At 39.7% G+C, this 23,303-nt stretch overlaps 1 protein-coding gene across 9 annotated transcripts in view; it reads left to right on the forward strand.

Annotated features, from left to right (window-relative positions):
• NAXD (NAD(P)HX dehydratase) overlaps nucleotides 1-23,303 on the forward strand; it is a 49,121-nt gene that overhangs the window by 11,435 nt on the left and 14,383 nt on the right. For all 9 annotated transcript variants that reach the window (XR_010995928.1, XM_068180145.1, XM_068180150.1 and 6 more), the window contains one exon: nucleotides 11,268-11,376. Coding sequence is in view for 8 of the 9 variants with exons in the window: in XM_068180145.1 (XP_068036246.1) it covers nucleotides 11,268-11,376 (109 nt within the window). In the remaining variant the exon portion in view is untranslated. The remainder of the gene's footprint in view (nucleotides 1-11,267; nucleotides 11,377-23,303) is intronic.

Genomic DNA, 23,303 nt, shown 5'->3' on the forward strand with positions numbered 1-23,303 from the left:
AGGGGTTCTTGATGGCTGGTAATGGAAAATGTTAATAGGAGAAATAGTAGCAGCACAGAGGAAAAGGGAGATGAAAATAGGGTTAACAGTAAACTGCCTGTTCATGAAGGACCATATCAGGCCTGCTAAATAAAATCCGTGGGATTTTTTTATACATGGATTTTCAGTGTCTTCTGTGGAATTCTGATTTCAGTGAAAACTCTGTTCTTTCTACCTGCTAAGAGAACTTTTGATTTTAAACTTCTGCTCTATGAGTTCCTTCAGATGTACACAGTATAATTAATCTACAGATTTTCATATCCATATATTTTTTAAGTCTGTGACTCTGTATTTAATACTTTTATTAAAACTCTGATTAATTTAATTCAGACAGCTGAGCTAATTGCATGATGCAGTGGATCTGTAAATATTGTTTACATGACATTTAAAATGAAAAAAATGCAAATATCTGAGCGTTCAGATTTTATTTATTAAATTTTCTCGTATTTTTTTTTTCTGCTTCATTCTCGAACAGGACAGAGGGAAAGAGAAAACAGTCTTTTCCAGTTAGAAAGTAAAAAATCTTGATTGACTCTACTGAGCCTAGGTTTTATTGAAATTTACACTAACAGCATATTTTTGTTGTAAGGTCCTTTGTCTTCAGTGTCACACTTTTCATATGATCCTTTATATGTTGTGGAGCCATTTGAGTTCCGCAGGCACGGCCGGCTGCTCTTGATTCAAAGCCTGATCTCTTAAACAGTCTTTGTACCTTCTCCCGGGCCGCTCTTCACGCATGGAGGAACCTCCGGGTAAAACCCACGAGCAGCTATGTCATTGTTTTCTTTTGTGTCTCTCCGTAAAACTCTGCTTTGTTATGATTTCTCCAGGACCCTTCAGAGTAACTAGGTAGCTGTTGTACCACTCTCTTATTATGGTAATCATAATTACGGCCCCGTGTACTCAACTCCCGTTTGAACAGCTTGGCACTTCGCCAGGGTTCAGCTGCCATTTTGTACTTCTGGGAGCCTGACATTTTATCATCTTAGCTGCCACTGCTTTCTCTACTGCCTTCACCTCACAGGGGATCACCTCAGGGGAAGAAAATGCTCTGTTCTTACCCTCTGGATGCTTGGGCTCTTCTGGCTCATTAGAGCGGCTGTTGTGGATCTTTGCCAGCATAACTGGTGAAGGCATGGGAGAGTTAGAAGTTGGACTGGGGCGTTTCGGGTCTTTGGCAAATGACTGTCACTTGAAGGATGCAGAGAATGTTACGTGAGAATGATTGAGCAGGGTTGCACAAGGAGGGTTATGAAAATGTACATCCATCTTGCAGCATTGCTAGGGCAATTCCACGTGACCTCAGATGTAGTCCATCCTGGGAATCCTTTTGGTGTAACATTCCAAGCTGGGGATACCCATAGTGCCACTCTCGCTGTGATTTTTGTTTCTTGACTTCGTTCCCTGTAAGTGAATGTGAGAGCTGGGACTGCATGTGACAGCCTGGAATCTGGAAAAATGAAGCTTCAGCACCTGGCTCTGTGTCCTCATACCTGAGCAGATTAATGAAAGCAGGGTGTGTAGGGGCTGTGAATAGTCAATATTATCAATAGTAACTTTTCATTTTTATTCAGGGATTCTGTCAACTGCATTATGGCCCCTTCCACAATGACCTGGTATTATTCAAAAATTGACCAGGTAACCAGTTCAATATTGTTGATGTCTGACTTTTTGCTTTCCTGTGGAGAAACAAAAAATGTGTGTTGCAGAAGTTGGGGTCTTTTGAATAGTGGAATATACCCAGTCTTGGTAACATCTGCTCTCCTTGGCCTTGTCACTGCTTCCTCAGGTTTGTGGTGCATTTTCCTGTTTTGTCAGCTAACGTGCTCCTACTGTAAATGCTTCACAAATACAGGTAAGATAAAACCTAGCTTTGGCATTCTATTAAGTTTTATTGCAGGTGTTCTCTGTCTGGATTTTTGCTGTAGATGTGTGCACACTCCCTTCATGCATTTCTAGAGAAGAGTTTTCAGCAGCTTTTTTATATTTGCCATGTTAGTGGCCTGGCTCAGATCAGGTTGAATAGACTTCTTGGATACCTCTGTTGGGTTAGTTTATCCTGTCTTGGTAGGCAAGTGATCAGAGAGCTAAATGAGCTGTAGGAACCCAGGTGGTTGTATGTTAAAAGAAGAGAGAATAAATCTATTGTGCTATTTTCCCCTTTTGCAGGGACTTTTCATAATTGTACAGAGATTTTCTTCTCTGTAGGCCAGAAAAGAGCCAGCTACTACTGAGTAGCTCCCTTGTAAGCTGGTTATCAGACAGTTTGCAAAGTCAACAGTCAGTATACTCCTTGATCTCCAGGGTTTTATCAGAGAAGTCGAATGAGGTCATTAATTTCCTGTGGTACCAAAGAGATGACTTAATTTTACATTATCCACCAAAAAAGCCACCCTTGAACAAGGCATGGATTTAGAGCTAAAACCTTCCTTTTAGCTGGTTATATCTCTGGGTTTGTGTGGACTAGGAAAGATTGTCAGAATTACTTGAAGTCTTACAGTTAATTGCAGAGTTCTGGTTTTGGGTTGCATTTTGGAAAAGATTATTCTTTGAGTTTGAAATAAAAATAATTGGGAAGAAAATACTCCTGAGGCTGGACTGTTTGTTGAGGCCAGTTACCTTTAGTGAAGAAACTCAATGAAGATCAGGGTTTCTGGAACATATTTTACTTAGTTTTATTGAAATTTGTCTATGTTTTGAGCATTTGAAAAAATTGATGAAAGTGAATCATGGGTAGTTGAGGCTCTGATAAGTTACTTGAGCACTCTGAACCAGTGCCAAATCTCTTATAGAAGGCCCAGGACTAACCTTAATATTTTTGGTCCCCTGTAATTTATTATGTGGAGAGGAGATGCAAAAGCACTGATCCAATGTGGGAGGATGCTCATACCTTTTAGTTGTGTTAGCTAAGGATAGCTATTAAGCACTACTTTGGTGTAATGCTGGCACTAACCTCGCTTTTGGATCAGCTGCTGGAAGAAGTGCAGAGTTGTTGTCACCAGGGAAAGTCAGGGAATAAACAGAGGTCCCCCCTCCCACAATCAAAAAGATGTCTCAGAAGTGACTTGGCTGCTGGGTCCCTATTACACCTGCAGAGAAGATGAAGGAAGATACAGACTTTGTGATCTTTCTTCCAAAGCCTCATTTAGCCATCAGCCTGGCTAGGAATGACATGAGAAAGTTTAGGTTTCTTTCTTAAGTATTTAGGGGGAGATAAAGGTCAGTTTGTATGTACTTAGGGAATTTATATATTTAAATAGTTTCTTGTTCTGTCATTCAATGCCGTGGCCAAGACTTGCTTATGGACCTGTTCCCTGTGTCCAGCTTTCTTGGCAAAAAGCTGCTCCTTCTTTGCTGTGCAGTTGCAAAGTATATAAAAGCAGGGAGGTGTATTCACCCTCTGCTACAGTCCCTTTCCTTCCTATTGTTGCAGAGGTCCCATGTGATTCCAGTAGAGGTTTTGTCACCTCCTCAACGTGTGAGAAGTAGACAAAGATTTTTAGCATTGCTGCAGGGAGTGCTGCTGTCCTTGCTGCTTTCTGATATTCAGAAAGAGATGTACTCCAGTTAGATCTGGATAAGTTTATCTTCCTGAATGCTTGCCATACTGCTGTGATTTGAAACTGGGATCAAATTTCTTTGGTGTTCAATCTTTCTTTGAGTTTGAGTGAAGGCAGGTGTCCCTGGGGTTTGTTTTTGAAGGTTTTAGGATCCCCCTTTTTTTTCCCCCTCAGGTGACAATAAGGAAAGCAGATATTTAGGCTGAGACCTGTCCTGTCTTCTCAGGTGTCCACAGTTGACTGGAAGTACTCTAGCCTTCTGGGTATGAATTCAACGATTATCTGTGCCTTAAGGGTTGAATGCAATGGCTACCAATGTGATAAAAGCTCGTCACCATTATTTTTCCTAGGGACATTTTAAATGTGTTCCTTTCTGTGGGAAATTACATTGTTATCTTCATTCTATAGCTTTGAAGTCATAAATTTGGTTGATTGCTGTCCATTTGAAAAATATGAGCCAGATTATCTTTATCAATTCAGTTCACAGGAAGTATAATGGGTCAAGACCACTTCCATGAATTTGAAAATAGGAGGTCAAGACATTTGGTTCTCATTATGCTGTTGGAGAGGATTGTCATAATACACAGTGGCAATGTGGTTGAGATCAAAACAGACTACAACTGTTTTAAGTATTTATATATATATCTAAGTGTAGGTCATAAAATTATTGTCTTGGCAGCTGTGGTATCTTTACAAGGCTAGACAAGGTTGACCTTCAGCGCTGTAGTCATGTCTGGGTGAGAAATCTCAGAAACCTCAGAAACCAGAGTCAGGCAACAGCTTCTTCTCCTTTGGGACTCTCTCACAGGATACAAGAGGCTCTGCTTAAGAGAGGTGATCCCATTTGTGTGGTGCGTTTGGGTTCATTGTTAGAGAGGCTGTTGTTAGCTGCTGTAGATGCCTCTAGTGTGTGACCACCCAATTCCTAATGTAGCAGAACATCTGATACCGATGTGAGAGTCTGGTGTCCAAGTAGCAGCTATGGAAAGCATTTCAGTCATTGTCATTATGAAAAAAAAAAAAAACCAGAACAGCGATATGGTCAATATGGCATTTTTTTTTCTAAATGTTTGCCTCAATAGGTCATTCAAGCTTTTTCTGCCTTGAAGGTAGAATAGGGAGCAAGTAAAGGCTCTGGTATCTGTATGTTAAGAGCAGTCCCTTCCTGTGAGCTTGTGACACCCCTGCTTCTCGTGGATAATGGGTTGCTGTTCTTGCTGCTGCTTATAGAAGAAGCCTACCAGGTTCACTTCTGGTGTCTAACTTACTCAATGTCTGGAAAAGAAGACTTAATTTGAATAGAATTCAATATCTCTCTCATTAAGGTCTTTATTTTTCTTTCATTTTCTTCCCTGTTATTTAATCAAATTGTAGCTGGAAAATATGTATTGTCTATCCAGTGTTTACAGATTGTACACAATTTAAAGATTTAAACAGCTTGTTAGGTGAAAATGACCCTTTTGTCTTCTAAACGTTTTTGGGGGGGCATTTTAATATGCTAATCCCAATTTAATAAATGTATCTCTTTGTTCTCTAATTGCATCCAGACAGCTTCATGCCAGCATGTTGTTTCTGCGATTCATGCTACCTGACTGAGGTGCTTGGTGAGAGACACAAGAGCTGATAAAAGGCTCAATGATCTTCTCTAGAAGAAGCTATTATTTCCAGTTCTGTTGGGACTGTAAGAGGCTGCCTAAAGCCTTTGGGCTTCTGGAAATTTGGCATTAATTTACAAGAAAGATGATTTAAACATTGGCAAATACAACCATTCTTAGAATAGAGAATTAGTTTAATTTTATGCTCAGCATTTTTTTTTCATTGTTTGGGTTTGCTTTTCATTCCTTTGACCCATCCTTTCCAGAATAATTTCATTCCCTATCTAATTTTCCCAGTTTCCAATAAAAACCTCACCCAAAGTTTACCACAATTGGTAACAATTAGTTTTCTGAGAGAATTACTTCAGTTCTAGAGCTACACATTGTGTCCCATCTTTGGCTCTTTTGATATGTTGTATTGCATGAAAGTTCCAATTGTCAGTAGGTCTAACATTTGATTCACGTTAATTATAATTATCTGCAGTGTTTGGACAAACAAAATTGAAACTCTTTCATCCTCAGATCAGAAACTTTTTCCCATCTTTGAAGAGAAGTCTGTAGGTATGCTATGAAACTGCCCCCTTAGGGTGGCTTTGTCTGAGTTTGCATAAACAGACTTGTGCAGAGGTACATTTTAATGCATTTTGAGTTGCCTCAGTCATACCAAGTGTGTACAGATAGCGAGCAGAGTTTGAATAATGTGCTCTTCAGTGAGGAGCCACATAGTCAATCATGTGACAGCAGTCCTGCTTTTGTCCTGTGTTCTTCTCTAGCAGGAGGTCCCACTGATTGGCATTTTCTGGTGTCCAAACCACATCTCTGATTATTAAGGAGGTACCAGTTCTGCCTAAGACCCATGTGAAGAGCTCCAGCCCTGCTGCCTCCTATTTGTGCTGTCATTCATGCTTATCTACTATTTCTGTAGCTCTTGGTTATACCCTTGCTGACTTTGCTTCACATTTTCTTGTTTCCATGTAAAATTTGACAAGGCTGCACCTTATCTCTTGTTCGTTTCCCTCCTCTAGAAAGCAGTGACAGAAACTGTCATTCACCCTGAATGGGGAAAGCTGCTGTGTTTAGAGCTTTCTATGATTATTTAAAGCTGTTGCTTGGTGGCTTTTGATCATTTGGTAAAAGCCAGTCTTTGAATAAAATTCAGCATAGAACAAAATTTTATTTCTTTAGAGAGTTGAGGATGGGAGTGGTGTTTCAAATCCTAGTTGTCAAGTGTCCCCCCACTCTGGGCAGTGACCTAGAGCAGACTTTCAAGCAGATGGCACCTGTCAGATATCTGTTACAAACAGCTCTAGAAGATGGTTAGGAACTGTGGATGATATTAGGGCAGTAGCCACCATCTTTGGTGCTTGTTGGGGAATTTTTGTTTTTTTAATGTTAGGAGCTTTTGTTTGTTTGTTTTTGGAAAGGTTATTAACATCAAGCTTTCCCTAAGATGAAGATCTACAGAACTATGTTTTAGGACAATTTTTATTGTGCCATAATGAAATATAGAAGAGTTCTGTAGAACGAAAAGCTTAACTTAGTTCTTCTTTCTTTATTAGCTCTTCACCTCAAATCTGCCCCCAATGCCTTCTCCCAGTCTGTACTCGTATCTAGAATTGGCCCAATTCAGGTGCAGCACCTTGCAGTCATTGAACTTCATAAAGTTAATGTGGCAAAAATTGCCTAAAGCCACTAATAATTTACAAAGAAAATTTGTCTTCACCACTTTAGAGACTCAGTGATGTTTAACTTGAAGAATCCTTGTCTATTTTGCCATGGAAAGTACTTTTCTCAGTACATTCTGGAAGCAGAGAAAAGAGGAAAAAAATAAACATGTAAGATAGTGAACACCATACCTTGGTCCTGTCTACCCTGCAGCTTCAGGGACAGCAAATGATAAAGGTGTTGTGTCTGCCTTCCCAAGAGATCATCAGTCATCTCAGCCTCCCCTTACCTCTCATTAACAGCCAAGGAGGGCTGGTCAGACCTCATCTCTGGTGTCCTTTTCTCTCTGTGCCTCCATGGAATTCCCTCTGCTTGCTTGTTTGTTTAGATCTGACTAATGAACAATTTGTGAAGTTGATTCCGTGATTGCTGACATTAGCTTTAGACTCTTTCTTACCCTGCACAGCTTCACAGAGATGACACAAGTTACAGAAGCTCCTTCAGTTTTTCTTATTATTTTTTTGTCTTGCAGTTGTTATTTATGAGTTTACACTGTGATAGTTCTTTAATGTGTGCAGTCAGAGGTTTGCTGGTTGTTTTGCAGACAAGCTAAGGTTTTGAGGAGGTGTTTGGGAGTTTGGAGGGATGTTGCTTAGTTGAACAACTGTGAATTATAATAATCTAGATAGATAACACCTAGTGATTAGCTAGAGGTAGCGGTTGAAGATTTGTTCATTCCCCATTTATTCCCTGATGTGCTTTGTCACTAGAATCTTTTTTTGCACACATCTGCACAATGGTACTGTAGTTCACTCTCCATGTTTACAGGTGTTACTGCTAGGATTCAGCTTCCCAATTATTCCTATTGTGTATGCCCATGGTGCAGAGTTTGTATTTTTGTATTAGGGGAAAGCCAAACTAGTTCCCAAAGTCTTGCCCTATCACCTTCCAAAAAAACTTGCTTTATTTTGGAAAATCCCAGGTTTTTATTTAATCAGATTCTTTCTCAAAGGTTTTTACCCTCTTCTCAGAAATTGAAATACTGTTTTGTCCTGACCTTAAGAGATTTTCTTACTCCTCTTTATATTATTACTAGCTTTGTGCTTTAGAATGGGGGCATTGCATCTGTGATATCTCTTTTGGAAAAACATTAAGTTGGATATCATATGGCTCTGCACCTCTAAAGGCAATAGTGATTCTTGCTTACTTGATTTGTTTCTGTCAAAGCTTGAAGATCACATCTCTTTTGATCAAGGGGAAGTCTTCTTCATACCTCGTATCTTTCTAGAGACGTGTTGGGTTTTTTTAAATACAGTGCTAATTTCAGTTGTTTCAATGTCTTGGGCAGTGGGGGTGATAAGTAAAAGTAGAGGTTTGAGATCAGGTTAGTAACCAGGCAGAGAAGTTGGCATGAAGTGACAAAGGAGGTTAGCTCTACTCTTTGTGTGAGTGTAGTTCACGGTGAGCAGCTGAGGACCTGACATGGCATTCTGTGCTGGTGCCTCCAAAGGAGTTTTTTCCAAAGACATATTTGTCTGGTTTTGATCCACAGGCAACCAAGAACATGCATTGACTTTTTCTGTAATGATAAACTAAATACTGCCAAGAAATATTTATTCCTCAGTACCCAGGCACAGTTATATGTACAGCCAAATTACCCTGATGATCCTTAGCAAGGATTTTGACCCATGCCAACTAGCCTCTCCCAACCACTTTTTCCACTGGGGAGGAGCTACCATGATCCAGGAACTGTGCCTGACAAGCAGGTTAAGCCTTATCTGTTTTGGAGCCTGAGAGTGCAGAGGCCATCTGATCTCAAGAGTCAGAGAGCTTTTCTGGGTGTGTTCAAACATTGTGTGTAGACTGTAGCTGGTAAGAGCTAGAGGAATTTCTGCCTTTGTGCTAAATCCCGTGTTCAGGAACATTCAAGGTTTACCCCTGCCTGCAGAAAGCTGCTTGTTGATCATTTGTACCCTATCAGCTGTAAAATGCTACTGGTTTGATGTGCATGTGTGGACATAAGCTGTAGAAAACACAACAGCCCTTCCACTTCCAGAGCAGCTGTAGATGCAGGATATTGGTACAGTGTCTGCAGCTGCGTAGCACAGCTATTGTGAACATCCAGTGTCCTGAAGTGAAGCTGGCATGATGCTGTTGTGAGACAGTATTTTTCTGCTTCCTTTATGAAGATTCAAAATCCATCAGTTATTTACAGCATGGTTTTATAGCTGATTTTGCAATGTAGTAGATTTATCACCATTTTTAATGTCTTGACCCTTCACATCTTGGATTGCTTCTTGATGTGACATTGCAAAAGAGTTGAACATAATGTTTGTAAGATGCTTTGAAGATGAAAAGCTCCACAGTAGGTTTTTATTATTACCAGAGGCAAAGTGTGCAGGAGTGGCTTAATATTGGACTGTTTATTTCCCAAGAGATGGCTTTGTTTTGAAAAGTGCACATTATCAACTGAGTTTTAGACAAAATTATCTTATTTCAATCCTGAATATAAATAAATTGACCAACTTTTTCATGGTTAGATTATTTGCATAAGATATTTGTAGAAGAGCAGAACATTTATGATAGTACCTATGACTCTATTCTTAGCTTATGTTTAATAAAGCTTTTTTTAATGTATTTGGCTTCTGCTATCTAAGGCATGTTGAATCCAGACATCCTTATATATATAGAAGTTGCAATATTCTTACAACTTCATGGTATATAGATATATTTATTTGAGAAATATATATATTGACATATATATTGCTTTTCAAAGATAAAAGAAGTTCAGTATGTGAACAAAGAAAAGTGATCTGCATTCAGAAATGGTGATGTTTTATTAGAGTTTGGTTTTTCACATGTTCAATCTACCACGTATTAAAGATGTATGTTTTAAATTTTTTTTAATAGTGCTTTTGCTATTTCTTGAATCTACATTATAAACTGATAGGTGATTTTACAGAGATAAATAAAAAGAAAAGTGAGCTGTTTAACAGTTCTTGAGCTGCTATGGTTTACAAGCGAGGTGGAGGAGGAGGGAGGGAGCTGCAGTGCTCAAATGGAAGTTCAGCTTGCTAAAACAGGGACTGCTCCAGGGACAGCGATGTCCTGCCGTGTTCACTGTCTCCCTTGCCCTTGCAGGGTCGTCACTCCCACCCAGCAGCCTTGTTTTGACAGAGCTGTTTTGTGGTGTCAGCTCAGGGTAGGTCTTGTCAGCAGAGGGGTCGCTGGGCTGCGGCCAGGCACCGCATCCCTGCGCCCTTGAGCGGGATGCCTCGCTCCCTGCAGCTGCAAAAGCTTTGGGCTGCTGCCTGGCACTTGCAGAAATCATTGTGGAATTTGCTGATTCTGCCAGACACAACCTAAACACTTGTTCCCAAGTGCTGCATCCCATCAGGACAGCTGTTGGTTATGAAAAACATGGAGTAGCTTTCGTCTGTAATAATACAACTTCGTTGGAGTATTGCTAGCTTACAATAATCTGAGCAATACTGTGAGGCAGTACCCCCTTGCTCAGCCTACAGGGAGCTTTATTCCCCCGTGCTTCAGTTAAGATGTTCATTTATTGTTGTCACTAATGTCAGAGATGGGGGGGAGGGAGGCTAAATTTTCCCTCCATACTGTCAGTAAGGATTAACTGCAAATGCTGGGCAGTGCTTTCAAAATATTCTGACCTATTTACACAACAAAACTGATCAGAACAAAATAAACAGATCTGGTCAGTCACTGAATGCTGTATTGTGGCAGCTATATTTGGCATTGAATTTTCTCATCATTTTTCCAGTGTAGACAAAAACCAGAATGCCATAGAAATTTTAAGCACCACAAGCAGATAATGCCCATACTGAATAGCTTGTTTCTCCTGTTGCCTTTTGGGGAAAGGGGACAATTTGGCTGTAATTCAGTTGGAACAAATTCTTATGAAGCAACTGACAAAAAAGCATATGAGTAGATTTATCATTCTGCCATGTGGGGTAATAGACAATTGCATCATTTCCAGCAAGCTGCAATATATACCTGCAAGATGGTGGATCTCTCTCCAAGGTATAACCTCTCCAAAGAAGCATTAAACAGGGAATTGTGACAGACTCTAAAAATTGTTGGTTTCCTCCTTGGATTTTATTTTTTTTATTTTGTAACAGCTGCAGTGGATACTTGCAGTTACTTCCTCATTTTTATGTGGTATCTCCTAAAGGATGAATTGAGAGAAATTTTCCATTTTAGCTATTTGGACAACCATTCTATATTTTCTGTGTCACAAGATTCTTGGTAGTTGGGAGGATAAAATTGCTTGATACTCAAGATAGGAAATACCTCTTTCTCTCTTGCATCTTGAACTCAGTTTCTGAGAATACTAAAATGAAGCCTTTTTAAACTTCTCTTTATTTTTTTTTCACACTTCTTGTAGTGATAGTCCCAATGCTGTCCATGAGGTGGAAAAGTGGTTACCACGGCTGCACTCGGTTGTCATAGGACCTGGCTTAGGCAGAGATGAAGTTCTGCTTGAGAACGCTAAGGTAATGTGCACACTGATATTTTATCCTCTGCCTTTATGTTGAATTGTATTTACCATTCCTGTATCTCACATCATTACACAAATGTTCTTGTTATGGCTGCTAAATATCAAATTTAATAAAATATGGTTGACTGAAAATTACAGTTTCTGTCTATGGTCTTCATTATTAAACTGTAACCTTCAGTCTGAATTTAAGGCACCTGTATGGTGGTTCTGATTTGCTTTTGTTTAGCTTGTGAAAGTCACTAATTAAGAAATAAGTGTTGGTATATCTAAATAAAAGGCTCAGTGTTTTCTTAGGTGCAAAGCACCAGTACTGTAAGTACATAAATATGGATTTGAGTTTCTAATTTTTGACAGCTCATATTGGATGCACTAAAGAACAGGGACTGTGTCCTCTTGCAATAAGAAATAATACTCTTTAATTATAAAATGTTGCAGGTTTCTACTTTGGATAAAGAGATAATCCTATTTTCTGTCAAGCCTTAGTGGAGAGCTAAAACAGGAGATTAGATAGTCTTTTACTTTAAATAATATGTACTTAGACCATCTTCTCAATGATGTTTTGTATTATTGTCAACACGTCTTTATGTGTTTGAAGTGTGTCTTTCAGTCTAATGTCAATTTAATTTTTTTTTCCTGACCAGTATTACTGAATTAATCAGTGGCACTAACAAGTGGAATTAATATAATTTACAGAAATGTTGACAGTTACACAGTGATATCATGAAACAGCAGGCAAGAGACTGGAGACTACACTATCCAAGTGTTTAGAATACCTTGAAAACTATGAAAGGTAGTTTTGCTAGGATTTTGTTAGAGAAAGTTGCTATTGGAGCTTCTTGCTTCTTATTTTTTTTAAGGACAATGTATATATTATGATGCAGAGATGCAAAAGTAATAAAGATTAGAAAATAAAGAAAATAAATGTATTACAGCTGATGAAGAAATCAAATTGTATTATGAGTGAAAAATTTAAACAGATTTTATTATTTTTTAAAAACATTATTTTCAGATACTTTTTTTACAGAAAAAAATATCTGAGATAGTTTTTTTTGGCTAAAAAAATAACTTTGATGGAGTTTTTTCCTAAAGGAAAAGAACTTTATACAAAAGAAAATAAGAGTTCATTTAGAATATCTAAGATAAACGTCTTTTATATCTGAATTCCATCCAGGGTTCATGTGCTTATCTGTACTACAGAAGTATCTGGAAGATTTCTTGATTGTGTTTTTTTCCTCATGGCTAAAAACAATATTGCTTTCCTAGTGAATTACAAGCATACTTTTACTTCAGTCTGGCTGTCCTGTGTAAGCCAGCTTAGAGTTAAAGAAACAAACCCAGCCAATAAAGACGAGGCATTTGGAAGTTACTTTGTGCTAAAATCTCAGGGCACATTCATATGAGCTGTGGATCTGGCCTTATTAATTTCAAGTCACATTAAAGCTCAGGTTCTTTGTCTGCCCTGCAGTTGTGTAAGTGTTCATTAGTTACCCAGTGTTGAGGTTTTTAACGTGCCACTGGGGACAAGTGAACCCTGGCTGCCTGTCTGAGGGAGAGTGGTGCTTCTCTGTGCTGAGGGAAAGCTGAGTCTCCCTCCTGCTTCAACAGTGAATTTTAGGTGTCAAGAAAAAAACAGGAGGCGATAGCATTGCTATTTTAAACTCTTATAGGAGGCTGGCTTGGTATAAAGTTTTCTGGTTTCCCTTTAAGCTAACTGTGGCGTGTGTCGTATGAGCGCCGGGCTGGGAGGTAGGTGAGTGTCTGCTTTCTGGTCAGGGTTTTGTATCAGAGTGCTAGTGATGGTGAGATGGAGCTTCTCCTCTGCCTCCTTCTGTCCCATTAAGGTGCTGAGGCATTGTGTTCTGGCATCTCTCTGAAGCTGCTTTTATGTCAGTTCTTGTCAGTATTGTGCCAGCACATTTCCAATTAATGTGCTTCTCCAAACAGTTATGTGTTTGGGCTGCCTCTCTCTTCTGAGCCTTGAGAAATTAAGAAATTAATTACTAGTGCTGTAACCTTCAATTTCTGGTATATGGCCAAGAGACAGTGTTTTGTTGTGGAATAGCTTGAGTGTGTGTTGACCAGATGGTGCATCATCTCCACATCAAAGAATGCTTTGCTTCCTCAGCATCTTTAGTATGTCACCTGCCTCCTCATTCTTAACGCCTGCACTGCTCACTGTGGCATTTGAGCTCCTTTCAACAGTCTGATTTTCAAAAAACCCACCTTGTGATCAGTTTCCTTTGATTTAATTTCTTTTTCCTTGGGCACTATGATAGTCTTTGAATACATATTTACTGGCTTCCTGCAATTTGGTGGGTTTGGATGTAATTCCATTTATGAGTCCTTTTAGAAGAAGCTGCTCTGCAAGTTATATCCTCCTTTTATAAGCCACTTGAGTGGGTCTGTGCCAGAACCCTCACATGCTGTTACTCAGTTGCTTGGAGCTGATGCTCTGTCAGAGCTTTCTAGCCATGGGTTTGTGAGACCAGGAGCTGCAGCTTCAGAAAAATTTCCTAAAGAAAGCATTTGTTGGGTCCTGATAGCTGTACACCTGGATCCCTTGCAGATGTGGCAGTTCTAGTCTCAGCCTGGTTAGACTTTCCAATTCCAAAGCAAATAAGCAATCCAAGCAGCTTCTCTTCAAGAGAAAAGAGCAAAAAAACATTTCTGCTCCAATTCTCAACTCTGGACTGTGCAGATTGAAACATTTCTGCTCCCCATACTACTTCAGACCTTTGAAATGCTGTCACCACATCTGGTGTGAAAGTTGGCCACGATGTCAGCTTTCTTGTCGGGAACATCAGGCCATCTGTGTATTCCTTTCAGTGTCCATGACCAATTCTGGTCAGTGATACCAGTATGTTATTTCATCAAGTTCAGCTCAGTTGGAGTAGTGCTGTTGGTGGTTTAGCCTGTTGAGAAAGAGTTTAGCTGCTGTATGTAAGCAAGGCCAAGATTCCAATGACTGTCCTCTGCTTAGAAGCAGCATATTTCCAAAGCTTTTGGATATTCTCCTTTTTTTCACGCAGCAGCAGTTACGTCCTTATCATATCTCCCAATCACAACTTACTTCATTCAGCTGTTGAATGTGTGTTTGCACTTCTGGCTTTACTCTGATCTGATTTTCCTTCTAGGAGAAGCTCAGAAGTAGGGAAATTTCTGCCTGTACCATCAAGAGCTGTTTCTTGGGTGTGTGAGAGGACCAGTTTCCTCTGCTGCAGGGTGATGAGTGCAGCTCCCGAGAGGAGTTTGTTAAAAATATCAGTGTTCCTTGCATAGCCTCCTGGGAGAGCCTAATGCTCCAGATGTTCTGCATTCTGCTGCCACCTAGCAGTGAGGCAGTTACAGGCTGAGTTATGTCCTTCATCAGTTTCCATCCTCTTGTCATCTCCTTTCCCCAGTTCCTTCTGGCTTTGAGGCCAGGTGGACTGATACAGGATTGCTGCTGGAATAGCAGTTACTGTAGGGATCACATAGACAAGCATTCATGCTTATGAAGAACCCTCTCCTTAACTGAACTCTTCCATGTTGGAATCTTCCTCGCATGTCACTGGGTTCCTTGCCTCTCTCCTTGAAGTGGCAGTACCCAGTCCTGGACCCTGGTCTTCCAGACTTTGTCTTGCTTTAAATCAGAATGCAGTTTTCAGCAGAGCATGCTTGCTTTCCTCCTGCAGGAGAGGTAATGATTAATGGCAAGAACAGCTCTGTGTAATTCAGATTACATGATGAAATTGACTGGGTTCTCAAACCATATGCTTGTTCATCTTGCTCAATTCTCAGTCTTTGTTTCAGCTTCCAGAACATGTCAGGACTACCAGCCTGGGTTTTCTTTTGGCTGAGGCCCTGCCTAGCTGCCATTTGTGGCTATTGCTGTTGCTGTTTTTCTTCCCTCAGCCCCCTTGTCCTGCAGTGCTTCCTTCAGCCAATCATTTGCCTTTAAAGATCTCTGCTGTCTTTCGGGATATAAATTTCAGAATCTCATTTTCAACCCCTTGTGACATCATCTTAAGGTCGTGTTAAAATGTCTTGGGTGTAGTTAATATCTGCATGGTGAGAGAGGTTTGGGCCCTTGTCATGGATCATCTCCATCAGGTGTGCCCAGAGAGAACCCATTTGAAATTTTCAGATGGGTGGATTCTCAGTTCCACCTTGACTGAGGCATCAGCCTTTCTGTGTTTGGTCAGTTGGATTATTTTCCCCCTTTCAAGCCTCATGCATTCAAGATTTAGGCAACACTTCAAAGCCCTAATAAGTTGTGAGTATGGGACCAGGTGCTTCACTACACTATCTGCACTACTTTTTTGCAAGATCAAGAGCACTGCAGAATACAGGGCCACCTGTTATTACTGTATAGGTATGTTAGAGTTGAGTCTGTCCCTGTGAGCCTTGAAAAGGATTTTCCTCTTGATATCTACTAGCCCTCTCAGTTCTATTTTTACCACAGGTGTAAGGCACCTGAGAAGCATCCCAGGTCAATGTTGCAGGTGACAGATTAGTATTGCATGTGGTACCTACCACCATGTACAAATATAAACCAACAGAATGTATTATTGTTTGGAGTCACTGCTCATGGCAACTCAAATGAGCAGAATTATTTTCCAGGAACTTCATTCTTTAGCATGTGTTGTGCATTTGCTTCCTCCCTGTTTATACCACCCTTTGTAGGTTCTGCGAGGATTCAGCAGTTCATAAGGAACTGAAGTAGCAGCAAGGATATGCCTCTTTCTCTTCTCAGCCCTCAGCTAGGAAGAGGTGAGGTAGCTGGAACTTTGTGTTCGGGGTACTGCAAGGGCAAAACCCAGTGAGATGTGTATGCCCTCTCTGTGAGAATGTGCATGCTGTCAGCCTTCCCCCAAGGCCCGGCATTGATGCACATAGCACAAACAGAATCCAGTGAAAAACTGATCTCCAGCTAGCCAAGCTTTATTGCTTTCAAAAGGCCTGATGAGACTCAGAACTTGTGGATGTTGTCACCTAAGGCGGGGCAGTTGCTGGGTTAGGATGCAAGTCTTTGTGGTGGTGTTACTGGTGTGGATGAAGCTTGGGAACACCAGCTCAAGGCAGAGATACCCTCTTGGTTATGCCAAGAAACTCTTGCTGCTTGAGCTAAGAACTATTAGTATTCTGTGGCTTCCTCACAGATGTCTTGATAGGAAAAGTAGTGTTTGAATATATGCTAACTGTACCTTAAATACAGGTTTATGCAGCTTGCAAACAGAATTTATTTCTAATATGTGTAATGGATCTTGATGAAAGTCATTCACAGTGAAGTGGGCTATTTATTTGCTTTCTGCATGTAGGCTTATATGGTTGTTTAACTTGATTTTGATGCTCAAAAGCATTTGTCAGCAAAACACTGGTATCGGATATCTTTTCAACTCTTTCTGAGCTCATTCAGCTAGAAACCCTAAAAATAAATTGGCAGTGATAAATTCAGTTCATTAAATTCATTTTAAGCATGACAAGTTCATTTTAAGTTTATGTTTATTTAAGACAAAGTGCCAACAGCTGACCATGAATATCTTACGCCAAATGTAGTTTAATCAGTTATAAATTGGAAACCTTGTAGAGTTTTCATTGTCAGTACAAACACTGAGTGAAGAAGTGCATGAGAAAAATTACTGCTTTTATTTATTCCGATGTCGGCATTTATACTTTGGATTGCAATAAAAAGGATTAATACTTAAAAGTGGATGTTCATGTGTTTAGGGCTGAAATGTATGTGTAAATGTAGCTTCTCAAATGGTCTCTAGACCATGATTTTGGGGCAGCCCAGGCAAAAAGGAGTGCTCTGGATTTTTTCATAACTAGGACAGTATTTCAGAGGCTTTTGCTTTTTCTTATTGTGTTCAGGCATTACTTTGGCTTACTTCTTCAGGCTCACTTCTTCAGGAATTTAGCATGTGATTGAAGCTGATATTAAGAAACTGTTAGTTGCAGTTTTCTTCCATGCTTAAGGGAAAGTGATCTAATTTGAATTCAAAGAAGGAATCTACAAATGAATAATTTTCTTTTTTTTTTCATGTAGAATAGAATGGTTTTGATTAGCTGGCATCTACAGTGTCTTCAGCTTTGTTAATTGTAACAACTTTTAACATCTCCCAAAGCACTTAATGAGCCTGATGGTGTAGAGGGGCACTCTTTAGAGTCCTTATCGCACTCTGCCTGGCATAGTGAAACATTCTGTTGTGCACCTGAAAATCTGTTTTGGAAAACAGGGTGGTAGTTAGCATGTGGTACTACAGTTAAAAGACAAAAGACCAACTTAAATTGAATGGAGCATAAACCATGAGATGAAGAACCTATTTGTTCCAGAGCAGGAATATTCATCTCTATTAGGTGACTCTTCATTCACAAGTGGTGGTCATTCATTGCATGAGGTTTGAGGACTTAGTGGAGCGATTAATGAATTGGTGACAGGCATGCATACAGAAATACATAAAGTAAAACTCAGGAAATTGGGCTAGTTAAAGGTGATTTTTATATATACATCTTGTCCACAAAGAGAGATTTTCATTGTCTTTGCTGAATTTTGAAAGGAGGATGAATCTTTCAATCAGTTTGTAGGAATTAATAAAAGCATGTTTAAGAGACAACTGCACTTTTTAATCAGCAAGTCAATAAAAGCCTAAAACCAGTTTTGAAATTTCTGAAAATACGGCACTAATGGGAAGAATCTCAAACAGTAGAACTCCATTCTTAATGTTTTTCAAATTTCTTGCATCAAAAAGAATATATTAAGGGAAGCTTCTCCCCCCTGCCAGCTAGGACTGTAGCCTTGAGCACGGCCGGTGCCTGGGATATTTGCCTACTTCTAGCTGTGCAAGATTACAAATTCCTGCTTGCCAAGCCCATTTTTCAGGCATCTCCACCAGAGAGCTGCATCCTGACCTCTATTGCAGCTGAGTCCCTGCTAACTCTGCATTTATCCAGACTTGAAGCAAGCAAGGCAGAAATGCTTCCTAGGGCTTTCAGTGCCTGTTTGTAGGAATCGATTTGCAGCGTGTTGGGGTGGAACTTATTTGTTCCTCCCGGTCACCTTGGGGAGGAGGATGTGTGGAAATGCTTCAAGCTGCAGCATTTAGAGGAAAATTTTGTCTCTTTTTTCTTTCATCACCCTGTTTCAGACAAAATCATGGATTCAGGATTGCTGGATGAGAGCAGCATCCATGCAGAAAATATAAGCAATTATAGGTGGAGTTTCAACAGCGTTTTCTGATCCTAGCTTTCAGGAGAGGGTTCTTTGTAAAAGGGACTGCCTCTCCCAATGCCAGGTTATGCACATTTGCATGTCTTTACCAAACCAGAGTGTGTAATTACATACTCAGCATTTGCAGGTTGCAGTGGAGTGCACTTTCAGTGGGCTGAAGGCACTGCTTCCTGAAGTGTTTGGATGTCACTTTGGTCAATACTGTCCATTATTATGGCATGTTAAGGCTTGAATTTCTTTTTGAGAACATGAGTAAGACTTTTCCTGAGAGTGGGTCAGGACATGACTCTTGAAGGGATTAAGGAAATGCAGTGGTTATGTCAAGTAAAGCAATCTTTCCTTTGCTAGGTAGAAAAATGGCAGTGTGAAAATGAATTACTGTTGTGGGATAGATATTGCTTTATATATTCTGCTAGCCTGGTTTTCCGTTAATTTCATTAAAATTCAATCTTATAATTAAATGACTGGCTCTAATTTCCTGATTCTTCCCTTTGTAAACACCAAATGCCAAAGTTTTTTGTAGCTGAACTAGCTCATGAAGAAGAACATAAGAAGTGATAAAAATACTAATATATTAAAAGTCACTGCAGGCATTCTTCTGCTAATCCACATCTAATTAAAAAAGATGAAAAATACGTCTGACTTAGGTGTGGCAAACCTACATAATTGTCTTTTCTGTGGATCTGTGGAGAACCAGCTTTTATGCTGTTGCCTGTGGGCAGCATAAATAGGATGGGTGTTACTGCTGGCTCGTGGACCTGGGTGGAGAAGTCCAGACTGCAGAGTTTCTTTCCAAGAAACTGTGGGCACTGGCTGAGAGAATACCACCTGTTCTCTGCCCCTGGGGCCTCAGGGTGGCTGCTCTCTGAAGACTTCAATTGCTGATAAGGAATCCTTTGCTTGCACTCAGGAACTCCACAGCAATTTGTTCCTCCCTCACTTGTTCCCCACTATTCTCCACGTGGCTGTTTCTTACAACCAGTGCCTCATCTCAGCCCCATTCCCTTTTCTATAATACTTGTGGAAGTGTTCAGGCGTCCTGGATGTCCATGTTAGTACAGTGCAGGTGAATCTTGTGTTTCACAGCACAGCTGCAGGCTATCAAATGGTTAAATATCATCATGCTTTTCTGCATTACTGTGTCCTCTCTCAGCACTATCCTGTCCATTTGTTCCTTCAGGCTTCTCCCTCCCGCAGTCCTTTCCAGCCTGAATAATTCTGCATTTGTGTGTGTGTTGTACAGGTATTAGTGTGTTAGGGGTTTTGTGTTTCAGGCTTTTTTAGGGGAAGTGTTGGTGTGTTTTGGTTTTGTTTTGGTGGTTTTGCTTATTTTGTGTTTCAGCTTTGTCTTTTGGGTTCCTGTTAAAGTTTGAAATTTGGATTTGGGAGTCTGTTTTAAAATTCCCATGTGAAAGTTGGGACAGGAAACTGATTTCTACTACAATGAATTCATTGCATTTAAGGGAATAGTTTCCATGATAATAAAAAATAATGAAAACACATTAATTTTTAATCCTTACTTTGTAAATTATTGAAATTACAGTAAAGAGTTACCTTTCCTGAGATAGACCAATGGTTTCTACTGTGACACAAGTTCTTTTTCAGTTCTTACTGAGTAGGCTGCTTGCGTAGAAGTCCTGAATAACGAGTCAAAGAAAAAGGTTTTTTTTTCAGGAAATAGTGTATTTCAAGAATAGAGTAGGAGTAGATTCAGGTTAATTTTACTCTCTCTGGCTTTCTTCCTCTCAACCACCACCACCAAAATTGCAATGACTGAAATACTATTTTGGGCAATTCTAAATGTCAAGTATTTGGTGCTGCTAACAAGTGATAATAACAGTGAGAGAGTTTGTCCCATAGAGTGTCTTCGTGGGATGTGTGAATCCCAGGTACTTTCCTCTTTGGCTTAATGAGGATAGAAGCTTCAGATTTGGTCTTGTTATTAGGGGAGGAAGTTCCTGCTACAGATTTGTTCTAGCACGAGTACTGCAGTCTGGCAATACAGTTAATCATCACTGATTTTAATAACAGGGGGTTGACACCTCTTTTCCTTTTCTCATGCAAATGTTGAATCACTGTTTCAGAGGACTACCAAGTATTTAGCCAGCTGATACAAAGAAGAATATCTCTAGCAAGAGATTGCCCCAGCCCCATTATTAAGACTCTCATTATGAAAGGTAAAAGACTGAGTTTTCGCCTGGCTGTGAATTGCAGAGGAAGGATCCAAATTTCAGTCTTGAATATCTTAACTACACAGTGTGGCTGTAGGTCATAAGGTTGGGTGACAACAGTGCATCATCCTCTTCTTCTCATCATTGTCCTCTCTATTTGTGGCTCATGCCAAGATTGCCTCGTGAGTTCAGTGCTTCAGTTCTGGATGTCCTTGAGGGCTTAGGAGTAAACTGAAGGAAGTTCTCCTGCCCTGCTCCGAGCTGAACCACCACTGTTGTAGTATAATACATTCTCTGCACAGAATGTTTGTTCACTGGCTATCCTGGAGCTAGAATCTTCAAATCTTTAATATTCAAAATGCTGTTTGAAGGAAAGGGATGATGTCTTGGGCTTATCATTGATATCTGTATGTGTTGCTGTTCACTTGTCAATGGTGTTTTGATTTCAGTGTTTGTCTTAGTGACATTTCTTAATATTTTTAATTGTCAATGTTCTCTTCTAAATCCTTTCCCATAGAAATAATTGTTATATTGGATAAAACTGAACAGATGTTTTCTGCTCATACATAGAATTCTATCAGGACTGTTAAATAGGTTTTGGTGTGAAAGCAGAGTTAGCCTGACCTGTATTAATTGGGCAATTAACAGTGAAGGTTCTTCTGTATCTACAGGTATTAACCAAAAAAAGTCCATGCCAAATACCGAGGTACAAATACAGGTGAAAATTGATTTTTGGTAATACTCTGAATAGAGGATGTTGCTGTTATTGCCATAAACTCCTGTTAATGCAAATATTTAAAGGGTTTTTTTTTAATACAATATTTGCAGAAATAGGGTGTTTAAAAGTGGGGTTCATCTCACCTAATTCTTGGTGTCTAAAAATAGAACAGTAAAAATAAAACCTGTGATAACCTGTGATAGGAGAGACAGGTATGTCTGTTGGCTCTTCATCCCACCCTAAAGGAGGTGTCAAAGCTGCATGGGATGATCTGCTCTCCAGTGGTCCTGTCCACAATCAGTAGGAAACAGGGGCTCTCCTGTGAATGTGGTGTCCTTCAAACGTGTCTTAGGGGGGTTGCCTGATCTTTACTGGTTTGTTACAGTTTTGAAATCACCCCTTCCCTCCCCAGAACTTCCTCTGTGAGGTTCCTTGTCTCTCTCCAAGCAGTTTCCCTCTGGGTTTAAGGAAGGAAGAGGAAAGGAAAATGATTGGGATAGGGGCTTTCTTTCTTTGTTTATTTGTTTCTTATTGTTTGGCATTTTTAAAATAAAAATGTTTCTAAATAAGACAAACAGCTTTGTATCCCCTGATTGTTTTTTTTATAAGGAGAGGAAGAACGAGCAAAGATCATTCAGTATGTTAGATTAGAAACTGATACCTCAGAGACTTGGTACACAATAAGATTTGCTTGCCCAGTGGTTTTACTTAGCAAGGTGAAATTTCTCTTTGGAGTAGAGCTCAAATGTTACAGGACTGTGGGGGATGTGCTAGAGAGGTAGGAACTCAAAACATGATTAGGAAAAAAATGCCTTATTTCTCTAAAGTGTATCAGTAATTTGGCCTTCCAGACGCTATTTAGCTGTAGATATACTGTCATGCTTTGTAACTTCCACTTTTTTTTTTTATCTCATACATACATTCTTTTGGTATACCATGGATCTTCAGGATTGCTTATTTAGGAGAGAGCGAGATATTCCAGTAGCCAAGATGACAATTATGAGGAAACATGAAAAAGGGCCAAACAGTAACAGCAACTGCCAAACTTCAGCTTCTTTGGGAACAGAATTTTGGCAAAATTCCTTCCCTAGATTGCTTATAATGCATTTAAGAGAACAGTTTGGAAGGATAAGGACTCCTGAGATCTGGTGTCTTCCTTCAGACTTCGTTACTGACTTTGCTGGGGAAATCTTTTTTAGTTTAAGAACATCAAGTGTCATGAAAGACTGGCTTGCTGAAGTTGACATACTAGAATAAACTGGTGATTCATATTAGTGGGAAGTGGAGCAGTAATCATTTTAAGTGTACTGAAGGAGTTTGGTGAAGCTGCCAATATACAGAAATATTCTAATTATAACCAGTTAGAAAACCAGGATGCAGCAAAAGGTATTTGTACCTTCAAAGACTGGGGGAGGATGATCTTGCTGAGGTCTGGGTCTCAGTGCCCTATGATATCTAATCAGAAGAGCTTAGTATCTTTCAAAAATAATTGGGCTGTTGGATCTATAACATGTGTTTATACAAGGAAAATACAAACAGCAAAACAAAATCTGGTTGCTAGATCCACAGCTTTGTTTTATTGTTGCAAAGTGAGCCAAGTTAAACATAATTGTTAATGAACTTAACACAGCAAGGGCAAAGCAGTGCAGCCTCTGTGAAGGAAAACTAAGCTGTGCACATCTGTGCAGATTAACATGAATGAATTAAGAAATTACTCTCTCATACATTTCTTGAAAGCTTTGCTAGTAAGGTACTCTGGTTTTCAGAATGCCACAGTTAATTCTAGGTATGTTTTAAGACTCCATCCTCACACAGCTGTTAAG

This window comes from Anomalospiza imberbis, chromosome 2 (assembly GCF_031753505.1).
Source record: "Anomalospiza imberbis isolate Cuckoo-Finch-1a 21T00152 chromosome 2, ASM3175350v1, whole genome shotgun sequence".
In the NCBI taxonomy this organism is placed as follows: domain Eukaryota; kingdom Metazoa; phylum Chordata; class Aves; order Passeriformes; family Viduidae; genus Anomalospiza; species Anomalospiza imberbis.